Source organism: Anastrepha obliqua, unplaced genomic scaffold (genome assembly GCF_027943255.1).
Source record: "Anastrepha obliqua isolate idAnaObli1 unplaced genomic scaffold, idAnaObli1_1.0 ptg000012l, whole genome shotgun sequence".
NCBI lineage: Eukaryota > Metazoa > Arthropoda > Insecta > Diptera > Tephritidae > Anastrepha > Anastrepha obliqua.
This window is the reverse complement of record NW_026562179.1, coordinates 4,815,860-4,835,375: the sequence shown is the minus strand read 5'-3', so window position 1 is coordinate 4,835,375 and position 19,516 is coordinate 4,815,860. Positions and strand designations below refer to the sequence as shown.

Here is a 19,516-nt window from a genome sequence, read left to right as displayed (position 1 = left end):
TTTTTCTGAAATCAATCTACCGTGTAAAAATAGAATTAGGTGTATTTCTAAATCTTGATATTTTGTCATATCGAGTGGTCGCGGCTCCGTACATATGTTTGCATCAATATACATATGTATGAAAATACGTCTTCTATATGCTCGACAACCGCAGCTGCTGTGCGTCAAGTGCGCGCATGAGCATAGGTACTAGAGTTGTGCGAAACATCGATGTAGTATCGATACATCGATGTTTCTCCTTTCGTAAAAAACATCGATGTTTTTTCTCCGATGTTCGATGTTTTTGCCAGTTTTTCCATCACTGAGAAAAAAACGCAGTAAAAGCTAGAGCGTTATTTTTAGAGTTATTGCTGTTGGCAGGCAGTGGTTATAATGGATAAATATCTTAGAGCTTCAAATGGGCAAGGTATGTACATATATATATTAACTGATGCCTTCTTTACAAGTTAACCTCTGTGTTTTGTCTCATTTGTATATAGGTTGTAGTGCGGCAACCATTGAAGAAAAAGAGCAAGAGGAAGAGCCGCAAGCCAAAAAGGCGCGATATGGTCAGTCCAATGTGTGGAATTTTTTTAATAAGTCCTCGGATGGCAAGACTGCCAAATGTTTAAAATGTGGTAAAATTTATCAAACCAGCGGAAACACCACCAACATGGCGGGACATTTAAAGCGGGTACACCCAACGTTAACGGTGAGTGAGTTGCCAAAGGCTTCAGGACATATGGCGGCTTATTTGGATAAAAAATATGAAGCCTCATCGAAACGGAAGAGAGATTTGGACAGCGCATTGTTAAATTTCATTTGCTCCGATTTACGTCCATTTTACATTGTAGAAAACGAGGGATTTAAGCAATTTATAAATGCTTTGAATCCCCGATACGAATTGCCTTCACGATCAACAATGCTTTCAACATGTTATAATAATTTATTCATGAACATGAGAATGAAACTGAAAAGCATTTTGCAAGAAGTGGAATATTGCGCTGTGACAACCGACTGTTGGACATCTCGAGCCAACGAGGCTTATTTGACCGTAACTTGCCATTTTATAGATCTAGATTTTAAACTTCGCACAGCAGTACTTTCGACTAGTAAGTTACAGAATGAGAAAAATCATTCTGCAGAAAACATTGCGAACTCTCTATGTGCAGTGCTAATTGAATGGGAAGTTATGGACAAAGTTGCAGCCATTGTTACCGATAGCGCAAGAACAATGATAAAAGCATGTGAGATATTGCAAAAAAGACATGTGCCATGCTTTGCGCATGTTATTAATTTAATAGTTCAACAATGCCTGAATCAAGAGAAAATAAAAGTTATTATGGGGAAATGCAAAAGTATTGTGGGATTTTTTAAGAAAAGCACAGTAGCTTACGCCAAGTTTAAAGAAGCTCAAAATACAGAGAAGCCATACAGTTTAAAGCAAGAATGTCCTACAAGATGGAATAGCGCATTTCATATGATTGAAAGAATTCTTAAAGCAAATGATGCTATAAGCAGTGTTCTTCTTTCAACCCCAAAGGGACTTGCCCCGTTTTCGGCTGACGAAATTTTAATTTTAAAAGACATAAAAATTTTATTGCAACCTTTTGAATGTGCAACATTGCAAACTTCTTCGCGAACGTTGGTCACGGTATCATTAATAATTCCTATAACTTGCGGACTTCTGCATAATTTGCAATTGTTAAAAAATGACCTAAAAATAGTTGAAGGTCGCGAAAGCTGCAATTGCTTATTGGAGGGCATATCGTCCAGACTACTGCAATATGAAATTCGCAATGTTCCTCGAGTGGCAACTTTGCTAGATCCTCGGTTTAAAAAAGAAGCGTTTCACTCACCATTTAACATCACTGAGGCTCAAAAACTCTTGGAAAACGAGCTTTCTTTTTTCAACGCACAGAAGTCTCGCCCTTGCGACGAACCACGCCTGCCAACATCAACCTCCACATCGCAGACATCCCTTTTTCAATTTTTGGAAAAAAACAAAAGTTTGAAACATAAAACTAATACAGTGGATTCCATATTGTCAATTCGTCAATATTTTAATCTAGACAATTTGGAATCAAACTCCAACCCTTTAGATTATTGGAAGGTTGTATTTTACTTGTCAATTCCAGCGTTTAAATATGTGTATTAATTAAATTTTATTATTACAGATCTCATCAGATAAATCATTTCAGCATTGCTGCAAAAAATATTTCTGCGTTCCAGCAACTTCGACAGAAAGCGAACGTATGTTCAGTAAGGCTGGAATCGTTGTAAGCGAAAAAAGAAGTTCGCTTCAGTTTAAACATGTTGACATGCTACTTTTTATCAATCGGAACAAGTGGATCTCTGAACAGCAATTATTGTTTTATAGTTTTAAGTTTGAAAAAGATTGAATTATGCTTTATAGTATTAAGTTTGAAAGATTTAATTTCTGTTTTATAGTATTAAGTTTAAAAGATTGAATTTCTGTTTTATAGTATTAAGTTGAATGATTGAACTTCTGTTTTATAGTTTTAAGTTTGGAAAAAGGATGTTATCCTTAATAAAGATATATATATTATATAGAGAATCAAAAAATGTACTATATTACTTCGATGCAGTATCGATACATCGATGTTTTTTTCTGAAAAACATCGAAACATCGATGTGGTCAAACATCGATGTTTCAACAGCACTAATAGGTACAGTAAGTTGCAGAAAACAGCACAAGTAGCTCATAGAAAAGTTCCGTGTCGGACATTTCAATACTAAGAGAAAATCTCGAAACAATTATTTTATGTTATCTGATAGTAGGCAAATAGGTAATTAGTTTATTACTTTACGTATGTAGTTCTTCAATTGGTAAAAAGCGCGCAAAAACATATGCATATATCTGCAAGGTTAGAGACTTACTCTGAAATTAGAGTATTTGAAGGTTACTGTACATATTTGAAGGTTACTGTGCATAGAATGCTGTGCCTATGAATGTGCGCTGGATTTCTTGAGAAGTTTTAGGGAATCATAATATTTTTGCTGTGGCAAGGTACTTACATACACATATCATATATACATATGCATGTATATGCGCATATGAATACATTTAAATTCACATATTTGTATTTGCATTTGCCATCTTCCTGTGTGCCTGAATCATTTCTCTATGAGGATTATTAATTTGATATGCTTGAAGAATTGAAAATAAATCAATCATCAATCACCAATGTATCATCATCATCCTGACCGAATTTATAATTAGTGACGACAAGTTGTAAATAATACCAGTTATTTTAAGATATTTATCATTAACTAGCTGACCCGACGAACTTTGTTCCGCCCAAGAGGCAATAAAAAAGCAGATTTGGGATTTTATTAAGTTTATTTTTTATTAATCAAGTATTTCAATGAAGCTTTAATAGATTGTACTCTTCAGTTAAGCACCTTGCCATACACGACATTTTTTGTTTTATTACCAGGGCAAGAACCAACAACGCAGATGGTTTTCCGATCCGTGAACATGCCACATATAATTGACCATGTGAGAAACATTGATTTTCTAGATTCAGACCACAAACTTTCAAGGATTGCCTTTTTGATTTGTTAATGGTCATGCCGAATGCAAGACAGATCGGAAATTGAAGTATTTTAAACTCAAACGGAAGATCGGTTGGGATCCTCGGAATGAGAAATTCTTCACCTTCGAATTTTCCTTTGAGTATCGTCGCGTAAATCACATTATTCATCAATTTATTTACCACCAAACGCGTACCGTTGCAAAGTTTTGGTGGGCTTATGTTTCGAAGTATGATTACTACGGAGGCAACTTTTAGGCGTAAATTGTGTGGTGGTAAGCCAGGCACATCCAAAGAGTTTAAAAATTCAATTGGATAGTTGGTGGCTTCATCTTCATTTGTTACACAGTCAATGGATTTGAATGAATTCATTGTTCCAATGATATCATTTTGAATTATGTAGTCATCTACATCTGTATTCTGAGCCGCTAAAATTGCTCGCTCTCTCAATCATTCATTATTTTTGTAGTTATTAATGATGTTTGGGAATACTTTATTGATAAGTTCGTCTTTCGATGAGACAAAGTTACAGAAATTCTGAGGAAATGAAATCAATCCGCTCGATTCGTCGATAGATACTCGATAGTAATTGCTCAGAGAAATCTTCAGTAGATGTATCATTAAGTAATGAAACTCTCATGCTTGTTATCTGCTGAAGTTTCTTCACATAGCGCCATCGATTCGATGATTTGAGGCAAGCGTTTGATCTTGGAATTACTGGCAGTGCTTGGCGGAAGTCGCCAGACAGTAAAATCATTGCGCCTCCAAAACATGTCGAGTCATTGCGTATATCTTTCAATGTTCGGTTAAGTGCTTCTAATGCACGTTTATGCGCCATTGTGCATTCGTCCCAGATGATGATTTTCGATGCTGATAAATCTTTGGCCATTGCTAAGTTTTTTGAAATATTACATGTTGGTCCTTCAATTTTTTGAAGATTTAACGGCAATTTTAATGCTGACTGAGCCGTACGGCATCTTTCGAACAATGTGGCTGCTATTCCAGAAGAAGCAACTGCAAGCGCAATGTTGGATTTCGCACGAACAGTGGCTAAAATTACTGACATGAGGAATGTCTTACCAGTTCCACCAGGGGCATCAAGCAAATATAAACCACCATTTTCATCAGCAATTGCCTTCTTTAATGTATCATAAACTTCTTTTTGTTTTTGGCGATTCAACAGTGGTACATTCGTTTGACCACTAAATCTACTTGTTGATCTGTGCAATTCCTTGTGCTTCTTCAGGCGTTTCATTCCAAATGTTCCGTATCCTGCTTGCATTACGGCTCTGTCGGGAAAGATTCGATCGTGTTGGTCGCGATATTGATAATGATTATTCAAAGAGAAATCAAATTACTGTATTATATATATCTGACAAAATTTATATTATCAAATTTTCTACTTAACCATAGACAAAATTACGTTTAGCTGTCATTTGCGTTTTGCTATACTACATTTTATAGCGACTTCACGGAAACGCGTTCAAATGGGATAAAAAGTATCCTATGTCCGTCTCCTGGTCCTAAACTACCTCTCCAGCGATTTTCAGCCAAATCGGTTCAGCCGCTCCCGAGTTATAAATAGTGTAACTAACATGACTTTCTTTTATATAGGTATATAGATTTATTATTATATACTAGCGGACCCTCACCCGCTTCGCTGGGTGAAAGAAAAATGTAAAGGAAAAGTGTTCTTTGTTTTTTTCTTGTTTCATCACTTAATTCATGCTCGGCCATTATTGTGTGACTTATTCTAATAACAATGTTTTATTTATTTTAGTGACTTACTCTAATGATTGTAAACTAACAACTTATTCTAAAGCCTTCTGATACACAAAATTTTTGGTTTTATTTTCATGCGGTGTATAAATATAAAGTAACGATGGTTTCCCTACTCGAGAACATCCTACATACAGTTGCCCATGTCCAAATCATAGATAAGTTAGGTCAATTCCACATAATTGAAGTGTTTGACCTTGAGACTTATTGATTGTAATAGCAAAAGCAAGGCGAATGGGAAATTGAAGTCGCTTAAAATCAAAAGGCAAATCTGTTGAAATCATTGGAATGAGCGGAATCAAAACATCTTCACCTTTAAATTTGCCTTTCAAAATAGTTGCTTCAATTACATTGTTCATTGTCTGTTTCACTGCTAATCTTGTCCCATTGCATAGTTTCGGCTGATTGATATTTCGTAACATAATAATCACTGCGCCGACTTTCAATTGCAAACGATGTGGTGGCAAGCCGGGCAAATTAAGTTAATTCAAAAATTCAATTGGATAATTCACTACATCGTCGGGATTAGTGATTGAATCAATTGATTTATAGGTGACAACTTCACCTGGAATTTGAGTCAAAATACTGGCATTGATTTCATTGACATCGACATTTTTGGCAGCTAATATAGTTATCTCGCTTAGCCAATCTTGATTTCGATAGTTTTTTGCAATATTTGGGAATACATTTTGCACTAATTGTACTCTTGATTCTGTTACGGTACTAAAATTAGTAGGAAGTGTGATCATGCCTGTATTCTTATCAATTGGCTTTCGTCCATTTCTAATTTGCAACAAATGTTCGGAAAATTCAGCAGCTGTTGGATCATTCTGTAACTGCACACGAACATTAGTAGTTAATGTGAGTTTTTGAGCATATCTCCACAGATTAGAAGATTTAAGGCACGCTCTCAATTCATCAGCTGCTGTTGATTTGGGAATAACAGGCAAAGTTTGTCGAAAATAACCGGCCAATAGAATTAGTGCACCACCAAATATGTTTGTGTTATTTCGAAAATCTTTCAGTGTTCTATTTAAGGCTTCCAGTGATTTTTTATGAGCCATCGTACATTCATCCCATACAATAATTTTACATGTTTGTAAAACCTTTCCCATTCCAGAACTTTTAGAAATGTTGCAAGTTGGTTCTTCATTTACTTGCATATTTAATGGTAACTTTAATGCAGAATGTGCAGTGCGACCGCCGTCCAATAAAGTTGCCGCTATTCCAGATGATGCCAAAGCCAATGCAATATTATTCTGTGATCGAAGGGTGGCCAAAATTAACGACAACAAAAACGTTTTTTCAGTCCCACCTGTTGCATCTAAGAAGGATATCCCTCCTCTTTCATTTGCAACATTGTCTATAATTGTGTCATATGCCTGCCTTTGTTCTGTGTTTAATATTGGTAGGTTTGTTGTTACAAATGTGTTCAGATCATTTCGATCATATTCTTTTTCATGTCTTAATTCTGCATTGTATGCATCATGCATCGGACGATTTGGTGCGATCATACCTAACTCACTCAGACTTTTATTTGCAATCATCAGGCAAAAGTCTTCGATTTTAATTAATGCCTCATTATATATGTAATTCATCTGTATAATTCAAATTTGGATTTGCAGTAATGCGACGTACTTGATGTAGGATATCTTCTGTCATGTATTCTTGGTAAGTACTCCACAATTCTTTTGAGTTTGCTGAGAAACATGTAGCAATAATGATGGCAAATAGTGTTCTTATTTGGTGTGAAGAACTTGTTGCACATGCATCCATAAGAGTTGCATCCCACTGATTATCATTTTCAAGCAAATTCAATTCTTTGCATGCTTGCTGTTAGGTACAACAAAGATGACCATTAATTCATTTCAAACTTTCGAATGATCTTGGGCCGGGAATATCAACTAAGAGTAAACGTAAATAGAAACATTCCACTTTACTTGGATGCACAGTGTAAAGTCGTCCGATTGCATCACCCAAATGAACACCTGGATATCCATCTACAGGTATTCCTCGTTGCCTTCGTACCCAAGACTTTGATGATGCATTCCAAGTATAATATTTAGGAGCATTTGAATAAAACAATGTTCTTGCAAATGAATCTGTTTCACATAAGTTGAAAAATGCAGTTAGTGTTGCTGGTGGTCGTTCGGCCATTTGTTGAGCAGTATTTTCAGTGAAATAAACATTTTGTTCATTTCCTAAATCGACTGACAATTGAATAACAGCTGGATGGTGATCATGAATCGGAAATGATAATATTCTCCAAACTGCTTCGTTGTTACTAATGTATCTTCCCATTTGGTAATTAGTAATTTCATCATTTCGATTTACAACTCCAAATATTGCCATGTCACTTCCTTTATTGATATATTTGCATATGTATTTGATGTATTTTACGGAGTTACAATATTCCACATTTATATGAGCGTTGAATATTTTCGATAATAATGGACAATACGGAACCACCCAACGATTATCAACTTCAACTTCCTGGTTATGCATTCTAATGGTTGCCGTTTTGCCATTATCATTAGGTGATCTACGTCGATACAACGGATATCCGTCATTGCCCGTTATTGTGTCCGAAGTAAATTGCCTTGGGTATCGTTTCGAACACTTTTCATCAATCATACATGGTGAGTTCACATTTAGTTCACCGCACGGTCCATGTATCATAGTTTTATCGACAACTTGAAATAACTCAGGATCAGCAGTGGGATTAGGAATTTCAGCTGATATAAGGTTATCGATTTGATCCGGAGTTATTTTACGTACCAGCCAAATTAGTATATGTGCGTGCGGAAATCACCTTTTCTGCCATTCGATGGAGTACATATGGCAACGCACCTCCCCAAATACATATAATTTCACAATTAAATCCATAAGTGCTTTACATTTTTGCCGAAAAACAGGCGCAGTAATGTCATGACGATCGGTTGTCGACTGTCCTGCAAATAAATTGTTTTTGATGTCATCCCACTGCGGATTACATGTAAATGTAACGAACAGATCCGGTCGACCGTATTTTCGTACATAACACATTGCGTCTTGTGCATATTCGTTCATATTCCGTGGGCTACCAATATACGAAGATGGCAATATAGTTAAACGCCCGATGTGATTAATATTAGCATCATTCGCTATCGCATCTTGCAAATGAATATAATGTTCAGATCTTAATTTTGCTTGGTTGAAACGAATAAAATTAAGACGTTCTGTTTCAATTTTGGCATACATAACGATGTACTGTTGATATAGTTTACGACATCTCAAGATATAATTTTGTTCTTGTGGACGAACCATCAATCGATAAGAATAAAAATTCATGGCACTAACTTTTTTCTGTACATGTAGACCTGAAAATAAGTGGAAAATGTGACTTAGGAAATTTCTACAAATGATGAAATGTCAACACGCTGAAAATATTATTTACCTGTTCGTGGACCATTTTAACTGGTTGTAGTACATAAGAATGCAATCTCTTAACCTAAAGGCGAGTTCCCAATTGGTCTATATCTGGAGTCCTTAGTTACCCAGCGAAAAGAAGAGTTCTCTTTTCATTAGCATTTATCAACAACTTACAATGGATACTCATGTGGTTCAAACACATCCTAGGGCTATCCAGGTCGACGTTTTGATCTATATCTCGGGACCCTAGTTGCGGAGGGGCATTAAAAATACTCTAAACTATAGCAATCATCAACAGCTTCCATTTGCTACCCATATTGTACAAACACATCCTTAAGTTATCGGGGTCCACATTTTGGCCGATATCTCGAGCCCCTAGTCTCGGAACGGTATGAAATATACTCTATACTATAGCAATCATCAGCAGCTTCCATTTGCTACCCATATTGTACAAACACATCCTAGGGTTACCCGGGTCCACGTTTTGGCCTATATCTCGAGACCCTAGTCACGGAACGGTATGAAAAATACTCTATACTATAGAAATCATCAACAGCTTCCATTTGCTACCCATATAGTACAAACACATCCTAGGGTTACCCGGGTCCACGTTTTGGCCTATATCTCGAGACCCTAGTCACGGAACGGTATGAAAAATACTCAATACTATAGAACTCATCAACAGTTTCCATTTGCTACCCATATTGTACAAACACATCCTAGCGTTACCCGGGTCCACGTTTTGGCCTATTCCTCGAGACTCTGGTATCCGATTCTTAAAATTTCACAAAACACAAACCTTCTCCACATGTGTCTCTTCAATGTGGCAAAGTTTGGTTAAAATCGGTTGAGCCATTCTCCGTAAAGTTCATCACAACGCGAAAAACGGCTGAATTTTTATATATAATATATAGATGAACGATAAAATGTATGGTAATATTTATCATATACCTAATATACATATGTATGTCGTATGCTAATATACATGCATACATACAATTTCGCGCAATGGTCATAAACCAAAAAGAACAAATCAAATTATATGGACATATAAAATGAACAAATCTATTCTGTACGCAAGCAAATGTAAGCTAAATGTAGTTTACATTTTTTCACACTTGCGTATCACTCTCTCCCTCTAATAAGTCTCCGGCACCCATATTAATTAATTTCCTGCTGTTAACTTGTGGTGAAGTAATTTCTGAATTAAATTTCTTTCCCGTGTTTTGTTAGAGCCCACAATGAGGAACGGGCCGGGACTGCTCCTTCTCTATGAATTTACGTTCTCTGGTACAAGTGCAAGAATTAAGATGACCAGATTTAATGAATACAAAAATATTGCAATATTAAAAATTAAACTATAATGCTAAACTATGATATTGTTCCATAATATCAGGTGCTGCTCTCAACAGAGGCTTTATATTAATTTCTGCTTTCATAATTTAACACACGGCTTTTCGTTTTCATTATCTTGATTAGTTTAAATCTCAAAACTTACAATATTACCAAGCTATTCACTGAATTTTCACAAACATGTAATTTCTCCTACTTTTATTTGTTTGCTTTGTATTAGGAGGAGAGCTGGTGTCAGACTAGTCAAAATCGTGGAAAATAAAGTAACTGTTTTTTAATGGCGCCACCTAAGGCACTCTATTTGCATTGGGCTCTAGGTGCGAGTTTCATAGACGCTACCCAGTAAGACTGTACTGAGATGCCCGTCAAAATGGGTTGATTTCGTCCATTGCAACGAATTTGACTAACAACACAATAGATTACACTGTGCGACAGTGATATTATACTTTTATGGAGACCTAGTACAACTTGTAGGTATAGTAAAACTAAGGAATATGGTATAGAAGAAAATTCCAATACACCCCCAAAATCTCATTTTATGGCCATAAAACCGTTTTTCAGTAGGTTGATGTGAACAATCACTCCTAACTTCGCCAATTTTGATCCGATTTCGAATTTGTTTTTTTAGTTCGAAAGAACAAAAACAAGTCTTTTTGACAGTTTATTGACAATTTTTCTGAAATGACAACTGACGAGACTGTAGACGGAAGTATTTGGCATTTTTTTATTTTTTCTCTATTTTTTCCACTTTGATATAATTTTTACGATATTATCCGATATTGAGGATTTTTTTAGTACACTACTGTCATAGTAAATTTAATTTTGCGTCGAATGAGCTATATTTGACTGTAACTGAATTAAAATTAATAGAGTTGTGTGAGTTTTAAGATTTTATTTTTTTTTTTACTGATTTGGTATGCAGGTATAACTTACGCTAAATGGGAATAAGGACGTATTTTGATGCGTTATTATAGATACGTAATATTTATTGGAGTATATACATATGTATACATAAGAGTACACTATACTGCATACAACAGAACTGGTTAGAACTTACGAAAATATTTGACATATTATAGCACATTTTTTTTTTCAATAGAAATATGAAAAAGCTCCCAAGTGTACCAAAGATCACGCTGTACATTGATTAACAAAAGAAGTTCGTTATTATAATTTAACCTTATTAAAACGTCAACGTTTTATTGTTTTGCTTCAATTTGTGAGAATGAAATGTGCGATAATCGCAATAAGTTTCGCTTCATATATGGTTTGTGGATCAAAAGCATTGTTTGAAGTTACAGAGTAATAAAGCTCTGGTTGATGGCTACAACGATTTCTTTAAGCTTACATACATATACCAGAGAACGTTAAATATAGAGAATTCTCACGAGCTACGAATAGTGTGAATTGTCAAAAAATGAAGTCTAACCGTCGCCGGGGTGTGGTAAAACTTTTAACAGAGATGTTTTACAGCGATTTCTCCTTTAGCATGTTGGCCCTGCACAGTTTTTGGCTTCTGTAGGAAATCAAATTGACGAATAGCCGACGGCATTTTGCAAAGTATTTGCTTGTGCATTTTTATGTTCCCTTGATAAACGAAAATTTATTCAATTTGTATTTTCAAACAAAGGTGATGAAGAAAAAATGATTGAATTTATTATATGCGCCAACATTTCAAATCAAAGTAACTTTAATATTTTCATTTAATTTACCTCTCACATTTTGGTATGTGCGTTTTAGTAAATTTAAAACTAAACAAATTTGATGAAAATTTTTACTAATTTTTTGGGCCGAAATTAATTCATAGCATACAAGTGTTTTGGTATATCGACATATGTATTTACATTTGAATATGCATTTATTTGTTCCTTTGGCAAACCAAATTTTTTTCAATTTACATTTCATTACAGGGAATAATAATATACATACATTTGTATGTATGCATTTTCTAGATAGTATAAAACTTTAAAATAAATAAAGGAAAGCTTCAAAGAAACGTATTTGCATATATGGGACAAATAAGTTCAATTGCATCTTTATTAAATATAGTGTTGCACGCATATGTGTGCACTGAAGCAACATGACCTACCTCACGAGCATCGCCTTATATTTCATGTAAATAACCTAATGATCAAATTCCTGCCGCACAAATGCTAAAACAAATTTCTTTTGAATATTCCTGTACATATTTGTATGTGCACTTGGTGCCCATATCCCTTCAAACAAATCAAAAAATTCTGTATACAAAACGCTTCATTACCAGGCACACAGGAAGATGGCATATGCAAATATAAATATGTGAATTGAATTCAAGCAAAACAATGCTTATTAATATACACATATGCATGTGCATACAACCGCACACACCGGGCACTCACTTTATTCCTCAAAATGCGTATGTCGTTGAAGCAACGGTTGCAGCAACGTGTTGCCTTTGCTTAAGAAACACGTTGCAACCGTTGCTTCAATCTCAGTATTGTGTATAACTGTGGTGCAGGAAAGGTACAAGCGGAAGATACGTAAAATTAAATTTTTTAAATGATCGACAAAATGTGTAAAATTACTTCTCTTATTATAATTGACGAACTTTTGTACGAAAATGAGGAAGAAGAGATACAACAAAAGAAGAGAAAAAAAATCTGGTCCAAAAATTGGCTTTTAAAAAAATCGAATTTTCGAACGAGAGGCTGCTGAAAGAACTGAAGGAAAATGAGCCATCGGACTATAAAAATTGCATGAGGATGGACGAAGCCCTGTTTAGAAAATTGTTGGACTTCGTAAAGGCCAAAATAACGAAACAAGATACCATAATGAGAGAGGCAATATCAGCAGAAATTAGAGTGACAATAATTTTGCGGTATCTTGCAATAGGAAACGCTTTTGCGGACTTCAAATTTTTATCAATTTTATTGTATTCATTTTTTAATTGTTCGTATGCTTTTTTTCTAAAATTTTTATTTTTATATTTTTCACTACTTATATATATCCCACAGCTCTCTCAAATTTTTATATTCGTTAATAAAATTAACATAATTTTCATTATTTTCAATTGCCATTTTTTTCTTTTTCACTTTATTTTACTCCGCACGAACCTTCTTCTTTGCTTGTGTTCAACGAACTGAACGAGTAAAAGCAGTAAACAATGATACACACGAAGCAACGGTTGCAGCAACCTATCCCAAAAATCAAATTTATTTGATATTTCAGGTAACGGTTGCAGCAACACGAAAATCATTTGGCAACACAGATACGCACGAGGCAACGGTTGCTTCAACATGGCCGAGTTGCTGCAACGGTTGCCTGGTGTGTATTTAGCTTAAGAGCTTCATTCATAAAACGAGCCGCCCATATGCCAATTTTCTCGACAATTCGAAAATAGTGAATATTGGAATATTTCGCGTAGAATTATTTGCCAATATTTGATAAATCTTGAATTTTTGTCAAGTCGAGTGCCCGCAGCTTCGTACATTTGTATGCATCAATATATGTACGTAAATATGTGTATATGTACAATGCTGTGCCTATGAATGTGCGCTGCGCCTATGATTGCGCGCTGGATTTCTTGAGAAGTTTACCGTTTTATTTTGAGCTGTGGCTGGTGAGCATACATACACACAGCATATACATATGCGCATGTGTATGTAAATTCACAAATTTACATTTGCATATGTCATCTTCCTGTGCGCCTGGTAATGAAGCGTTTTCTATAGAGGATTTTGATTCAGTTGAAGGGGTCAACAAAGTTTTACAGACTCCAGACAGACAGACATAACATACATATGTATATAATTTTGGATGATTTGGAAAAATTCAAATATATAGGTCATATTAAAAAGCTACCTAACATTCTTTGCTTCTAATCACCAAGAAATTCTTATCGACTGCTGCTAAATTTACATAATTCTGCCCCTTACTCTTAAATTTTGGTGAAAAATGTGGATGTAGTGTACCACGCGTGCAAAACGAGTACCCCTCGAAATTCCATACGTTCCTGTCATTGAGACTTCTCTATACATTAACGTTCTCTGCATATACGGACTGCGCCCGGCCCGTTCCTCCTAACAAAATACGGGTAGGAAAGCACAAGTTAACAGTAGGAAATTAATTAATATGGCTGCCGGAGAGAAATGAGAGGGAGAGAGTGATACGCAATGTAAAAAAATGTAGTTTACATTAGCTTACATTTGCTTGCGTACAGAACAGAGTTGTTCATTTGATATGTCCATATGATTTGTATGCATGTTTACAGATTTGTTCTTTTTGGTTTTTTTATAAAAATTGCGCGTAATTTAGGACATATGTATGTAATTAAGTTATGAAAATTGCGCGAAATTTTATGTATGCATGTTTATATACATATATTAGCAAAGGACATATTTATTTTAGGTTTACATATATGAAAATTGCGCCAAATATTGGAAAAAATGTTTGATTGCATTAGATTTGATTTTGATTGGATAAATGTATATATGTACATACATATATGAAAATTGCGCCAAATATTGGAAAAAATGTTTGATTGCATTAGATTTGATTTTGATTGGATAAATGTATATATGTACATACATATATGAAAATTGCGCCAAATATTGAAAAGCTCTTATGATTGCTTGTAACCAATTGAACTTGAATGCGCACATTCTCATTATTTTATTTACATATTTATAAAAAACTTTTGAATTTAAAGGATCGGGTGTAGGATAATGCCGTATGGGTAATTTGAAGCCAAGTATAATGATTTATTTAATGAAACTTGGTTGAGATGTAAGGGAGTGGCTCATGAACAACTTTTATATCTTTCAATATTTACACGCATTTTAATACAATACACTTATAAATTGGTACAATATAATACGAATATGTATGTATTTTGTTCTAAATTTCACTTCAATTCATAAAATATATGGTCACAAACGCATTTTTACTGGTTTTTATACTTGTATTCAAAACAACAATATCCTTTCGCTAAATTACACAATTTTAACAATTAATTACTTGAAAACTATAAATCCCCGGAGGGTGCGGTTTCTTGTTTTATAAATGTATATGATTATACTGAATATACCTCAATTTAAATTTTGTAAAAATTAAAATAAAAATTTTAATTAGGCTATGAGGATGTTCCACCGAACAAGTGGACCGAAAAAAAGAAAAAAAAGAGCTGATGTATCGAGAGCTGCGTGCCTAAGGATAAAGTTACACTTTTTGCGTTTCCTAGGGACGAAGAGACCCGTAAGAATTGGGCCTTGGCTTGCAACGTGCAAGTGCCAAGCACTGACAGGGTTTTTATTTGCCAACGCCATTTTGAACCCACATTGGTTCCAAAATATAAACTCTTGAAAGGGGCTTTTCCTTGCTTCAATTTAGAGCCAGTAAATAGAAGTCGCTCGCCTAGTGCTGGCTCTGATTGGGTTTGCCCGCCCGTCACTGCAACTTATTGTAGGGTAGTTAAGCAAGTAGAAGAAGATTTAACTCTGGAAGAGTTTGACAAATATTCGATATTAGAGGAAAACAGGCAGGCTAGTTATAGTAATCAGATCTGCGTGGACTTAGAAACCCCAACCACTCGCAAAAGGTTTGCTCAGTCTGCTCGCTATTATCAGAGCAACGCGGTCAAATTAAATAAACGTATTGAGGAGCTTGAAAAAGAAAATAATGACCTAAAAAATAAATATTCTGAGTTGCTGAAACGTGCAATAATTGCGGAGGAAAGTTGTAGCAACTTTTGCAAAAATGATCGTCAGTACCAAAAAAGGTTGGTATAATGAGGACGAAAAGACATTGGCTCAAAATTTGAACTATATGTCCACTAAAGCAGGTTTTTGTTTACCACACAAATCATCGCTTTTGCGTTGGCGCCCCATCAGGTATGTTGTTCCAGGTTTCAATGCCAATGTCGTTAACAATTTAAGCAAAATTGCTAGCAAAATGTCCGGCACAGAACGCATATGCATTTTATTATTTGATGAAATTAGCATCAAGCCGAATCTTACTTATAATAAAAGTAGGGATATAATTGATGGGTTTGTGGACCATGGGGAAGGTCAACGTCAAAGCAGAATAGGGAACAAATGTTGTTTTTTTATGGTTAAAGGGTTGTGCTCTAAGTGGAAGTATATATTTTCCTACTATATTTCCAAAAATGGTTTTAATGGTACAGAGTTACATCAAATTGTAATGAGTAACATTTTATTTTTCAGGGTTTTCTCCGTCTTTCAGATTTTTCTCTATCTTTCAGGTTTTCCTTGTATCTTATTTTTCAGGTAGCACCTGAGCCTAGATTTTTAAACCACTACAATTTTCACTTAATCACGACAATAATTTAATTCGACAGGATTTCCTTACAAAATCAATATATTCGTTCAGCTAAATCAAATGAATATCTGCATATGAAAAATCGTTCATATGGACGTGCAAAAGCAAACACGCATATACATAAATACATGCCTACAAACTTCCATAGACATACATACATATGAGGCTGCGAGCACTTCCGACAGAAAAAATATTTCGATTTGCTATTGCTGTCGAGAATTGAGAACACATATGTATTTACATACATACGGAGCCGCGGCCACTCGCCTTGACAAAAATTCAAGATTTACTAAATATTGGCAAATAATTCAACGCGAAATATTCCAATATTGACTATTTTCGAATGGTCGCGAAAATTGGCATATGGGCGGCTCGTTTTATGAATGAAAGTACTTTGCTCGTGGAAATATGAGCTCGAACTTATCAATGAATTTGCTTTTGTTGTGCTTTTTAATATTTGAAACTGTTCAGCGCCGTCGCAGGTAAATAATCATGGCCGCAGCAGCTACGCCTAGGAATGCATTTTGTTCTTGTAGTCGCTAGGCTTAGAATTTTAGTTTTGGAAGCATACACATGTAGAGGCATAAAGTAAGTATGTGCGGTTATATTATATGTATATACGAATATTCATTGTTTTGCTTAGAATAGAAACATTTACGTACATATGTACATTGTCCCAACATATGTATTCATATATGCATATATACATACATATGTTTATGTACGCGAATGCCGTTTAGATGAGTTTTTTTTGCATATGTTAGGAATATGTTTGCATACGTTTGTCTATTTGCTTTTGAATTTTTTATATGTAGATACATATGAGCTGTGTTTTGAGGCAGGTCAAGATTTTTTTCTGCCCACATGAATATGGATGGTAGATGTTATATCTATTTACCATAGTATATGAATATATGTATGTACATATGTACATATGGATATAAAAATTTAAAAAGGACACATATTGTTGAATAATAACCGTTGATGCAAATGAATGGTTTACAAAGCCAATTTTTTATGTGAATATTTTGAAATTATTTTGATAATGCACTTAATATCAATACAATTTAGTTAATTAGATACTTAAAATTTCACATTCGTGCATGCATATACTTAGAATTAATTTATTCATCTCACAAGAACTAATGCATTTGCGCATGCAAAATGCCGACGGCAAATAAGCATGAAAGAAAAATGTACAAGTCTGCTGTTATTTTCTTTTCCCTAACATCAAATCATGGCATTTTACATTTCAATGCAAACGCTATACATATTTATTTCTGTTGACTACGCTCCGCTATGTTGACTACTCTCCGCTATGTTAACTCTCTACTGTTAACTTCCTACCCTCGTTTTGATGTGTTTTGACATTTAACCTGTCCATTCGTTCCTGCGCCTTCTCTATGAATTTACGTTCTCTGCATATACTACTTCTGATCGCTGGTATGAACCGGAATTTGCTTGTACTTAGTGTTCATTGAAATTCAAGAGATATAAATCAAAACGTTGCCAGAAAAATCGAATTTCTTTATATTCTCCGATGATGTGGCATCATCAGCCTTATCATAAACCAGATGATTGTTATTTTTGTAAAACGGACGTAAACGGTCATCATTATAAAACTCGAAAGAACATAAAGATTGACTCAACTGCAGGTCATGAACTGAAGGAAGTTCAACTCATTGCTGATGATGATCAAACTGATAACAATAAACCTGATGATGAAGAGTACTTTCCGTCTGGTTCTAAGTCTTCAGAACGACACATTGTATCAAATTCAGATTTTCAGGATCTTTCTCGTGATTTACTTCTATCGGGAAGACAATCTGAAACGCTCGCTTCTCGATTTGAACAATGGAATGTAGTTGATGACGACTTCAGATGAATGATGATGATCGAATTTCTTACAGAGAAGTATTCAAAACTGATGAAGAGAATGACAAATGTACCGTACAATACTAAACTCCAAAGGGCCGTTTCCAATGCATTCTTAAGTTTGGAACCAGTTCCGTTGTGTACCGTACCGCACCGTACCATACCGAACAGTGCTGCACTGCACAATACTCCAATAAATATTATGTGTTTATAATGACACTTGTTATCATTTCCATGCTTCGAAACGCGCCCTTATTCACATTTAGTGTAAATTATACCTACATACCAAATTAGTAAAAAAAAAAATAAAATCTTAAAACTCACACAACTCTATTAATTTTAATTCAGTTATAGTCAAATATAGCTCATTCGACAAAAAATTAAATTTACTATGACAGTAGTGTACTAAAAAAAAATCCTCAATATCGGATAATATCGTAAAAATTATGCCAAAGTGGGGAAAAATAGAGAAAAAATAAAAAAATTCCAAATACTTCCGTCTACAGTCTCGTCAGTTGTCATTTCAGAAGAATTGTCAACAAACTGTCAAAAATACTTGTTTTTTTGTTCTTTCGAACTAAAAAAACAAATTCGAAATCGGATCAAAATTGGCGAAGTTAGGAGTGATTGTTCACATCAACCCACACTGGGCCAGAAGACCCGAGTGAGTGGCCAAAAATAAAAATTTTCGACTTAATTTAAACAGGAAATTTATAACATCATCTTATTTTGAGTAATTTTTTACACCAAATTATAAAGTTTCATTAGTTTTTATCAATTAGTTTTTTTTATGTAACAGTTCAAAGTCAAAGTTTTAGTTCGATTTTTAACACTTTCAAACAATGTTTATCAATAAGTTGTTGTGAAAAATACTACTCAAGATGTTATTATCGTCCATAACTTTTCTTTATGGATATCAAAAAATAATTTATAATTGAAACCATGTGTATTTATGTTGAATAAGTTTTTTTTTTTTTTTAACATTTAATCAACAAAATCTGTTTTTTATTCATACATGACTTACTTTGAAAACAAAGTTCCCCGAAGTTCCCCTATCAAATGAGTTAAATTTTATGCCAAATTGTTCGTAAAGAAGTATTAAATAAGGTATATATGCGCCTTTTTGCGCCTTTTCATAAACATGTCTGAAATATCGATATTAGTGTGAGAGAAATCTCAAATAATTGTGACCCATTAATGTTTGAGCCAAAACTACCGAGGGAAAATCGAGTTTAATTCAGTGTTTG

The 19,516-nt window shown here is 34.6% G+C and overlaps 1 protein-coding gene across 1 annotated transcript; it reads left to right on the top strand.

Annotated features, from left to right (window-relative positions):
- Positions 1 to 357: 357 nt before the first annotated feature.
- Positions 358 to 2,381, top strand: LOC129251322 (E3 SUMO-protein ligase ZBED1-like). Its single transcript, XM_054890688.1, has 3 exons — positions 358 to 406; positions 480 to 2,092; positions 2,157 to 2,381. The coding sequence occupies exons 1-3, from the start codon at positions 373 to 375 to the stop codon at positions 2,379 to 2,381; spliced, it is 1,872 nt and encodes a 623-aa protein (XP_054746663.1). The 5' UTR covers positions 358 to 372.
- The last annotated feature ends 17,135 nt before the right edge of the window (positions 2,382 to 19,516 follow it).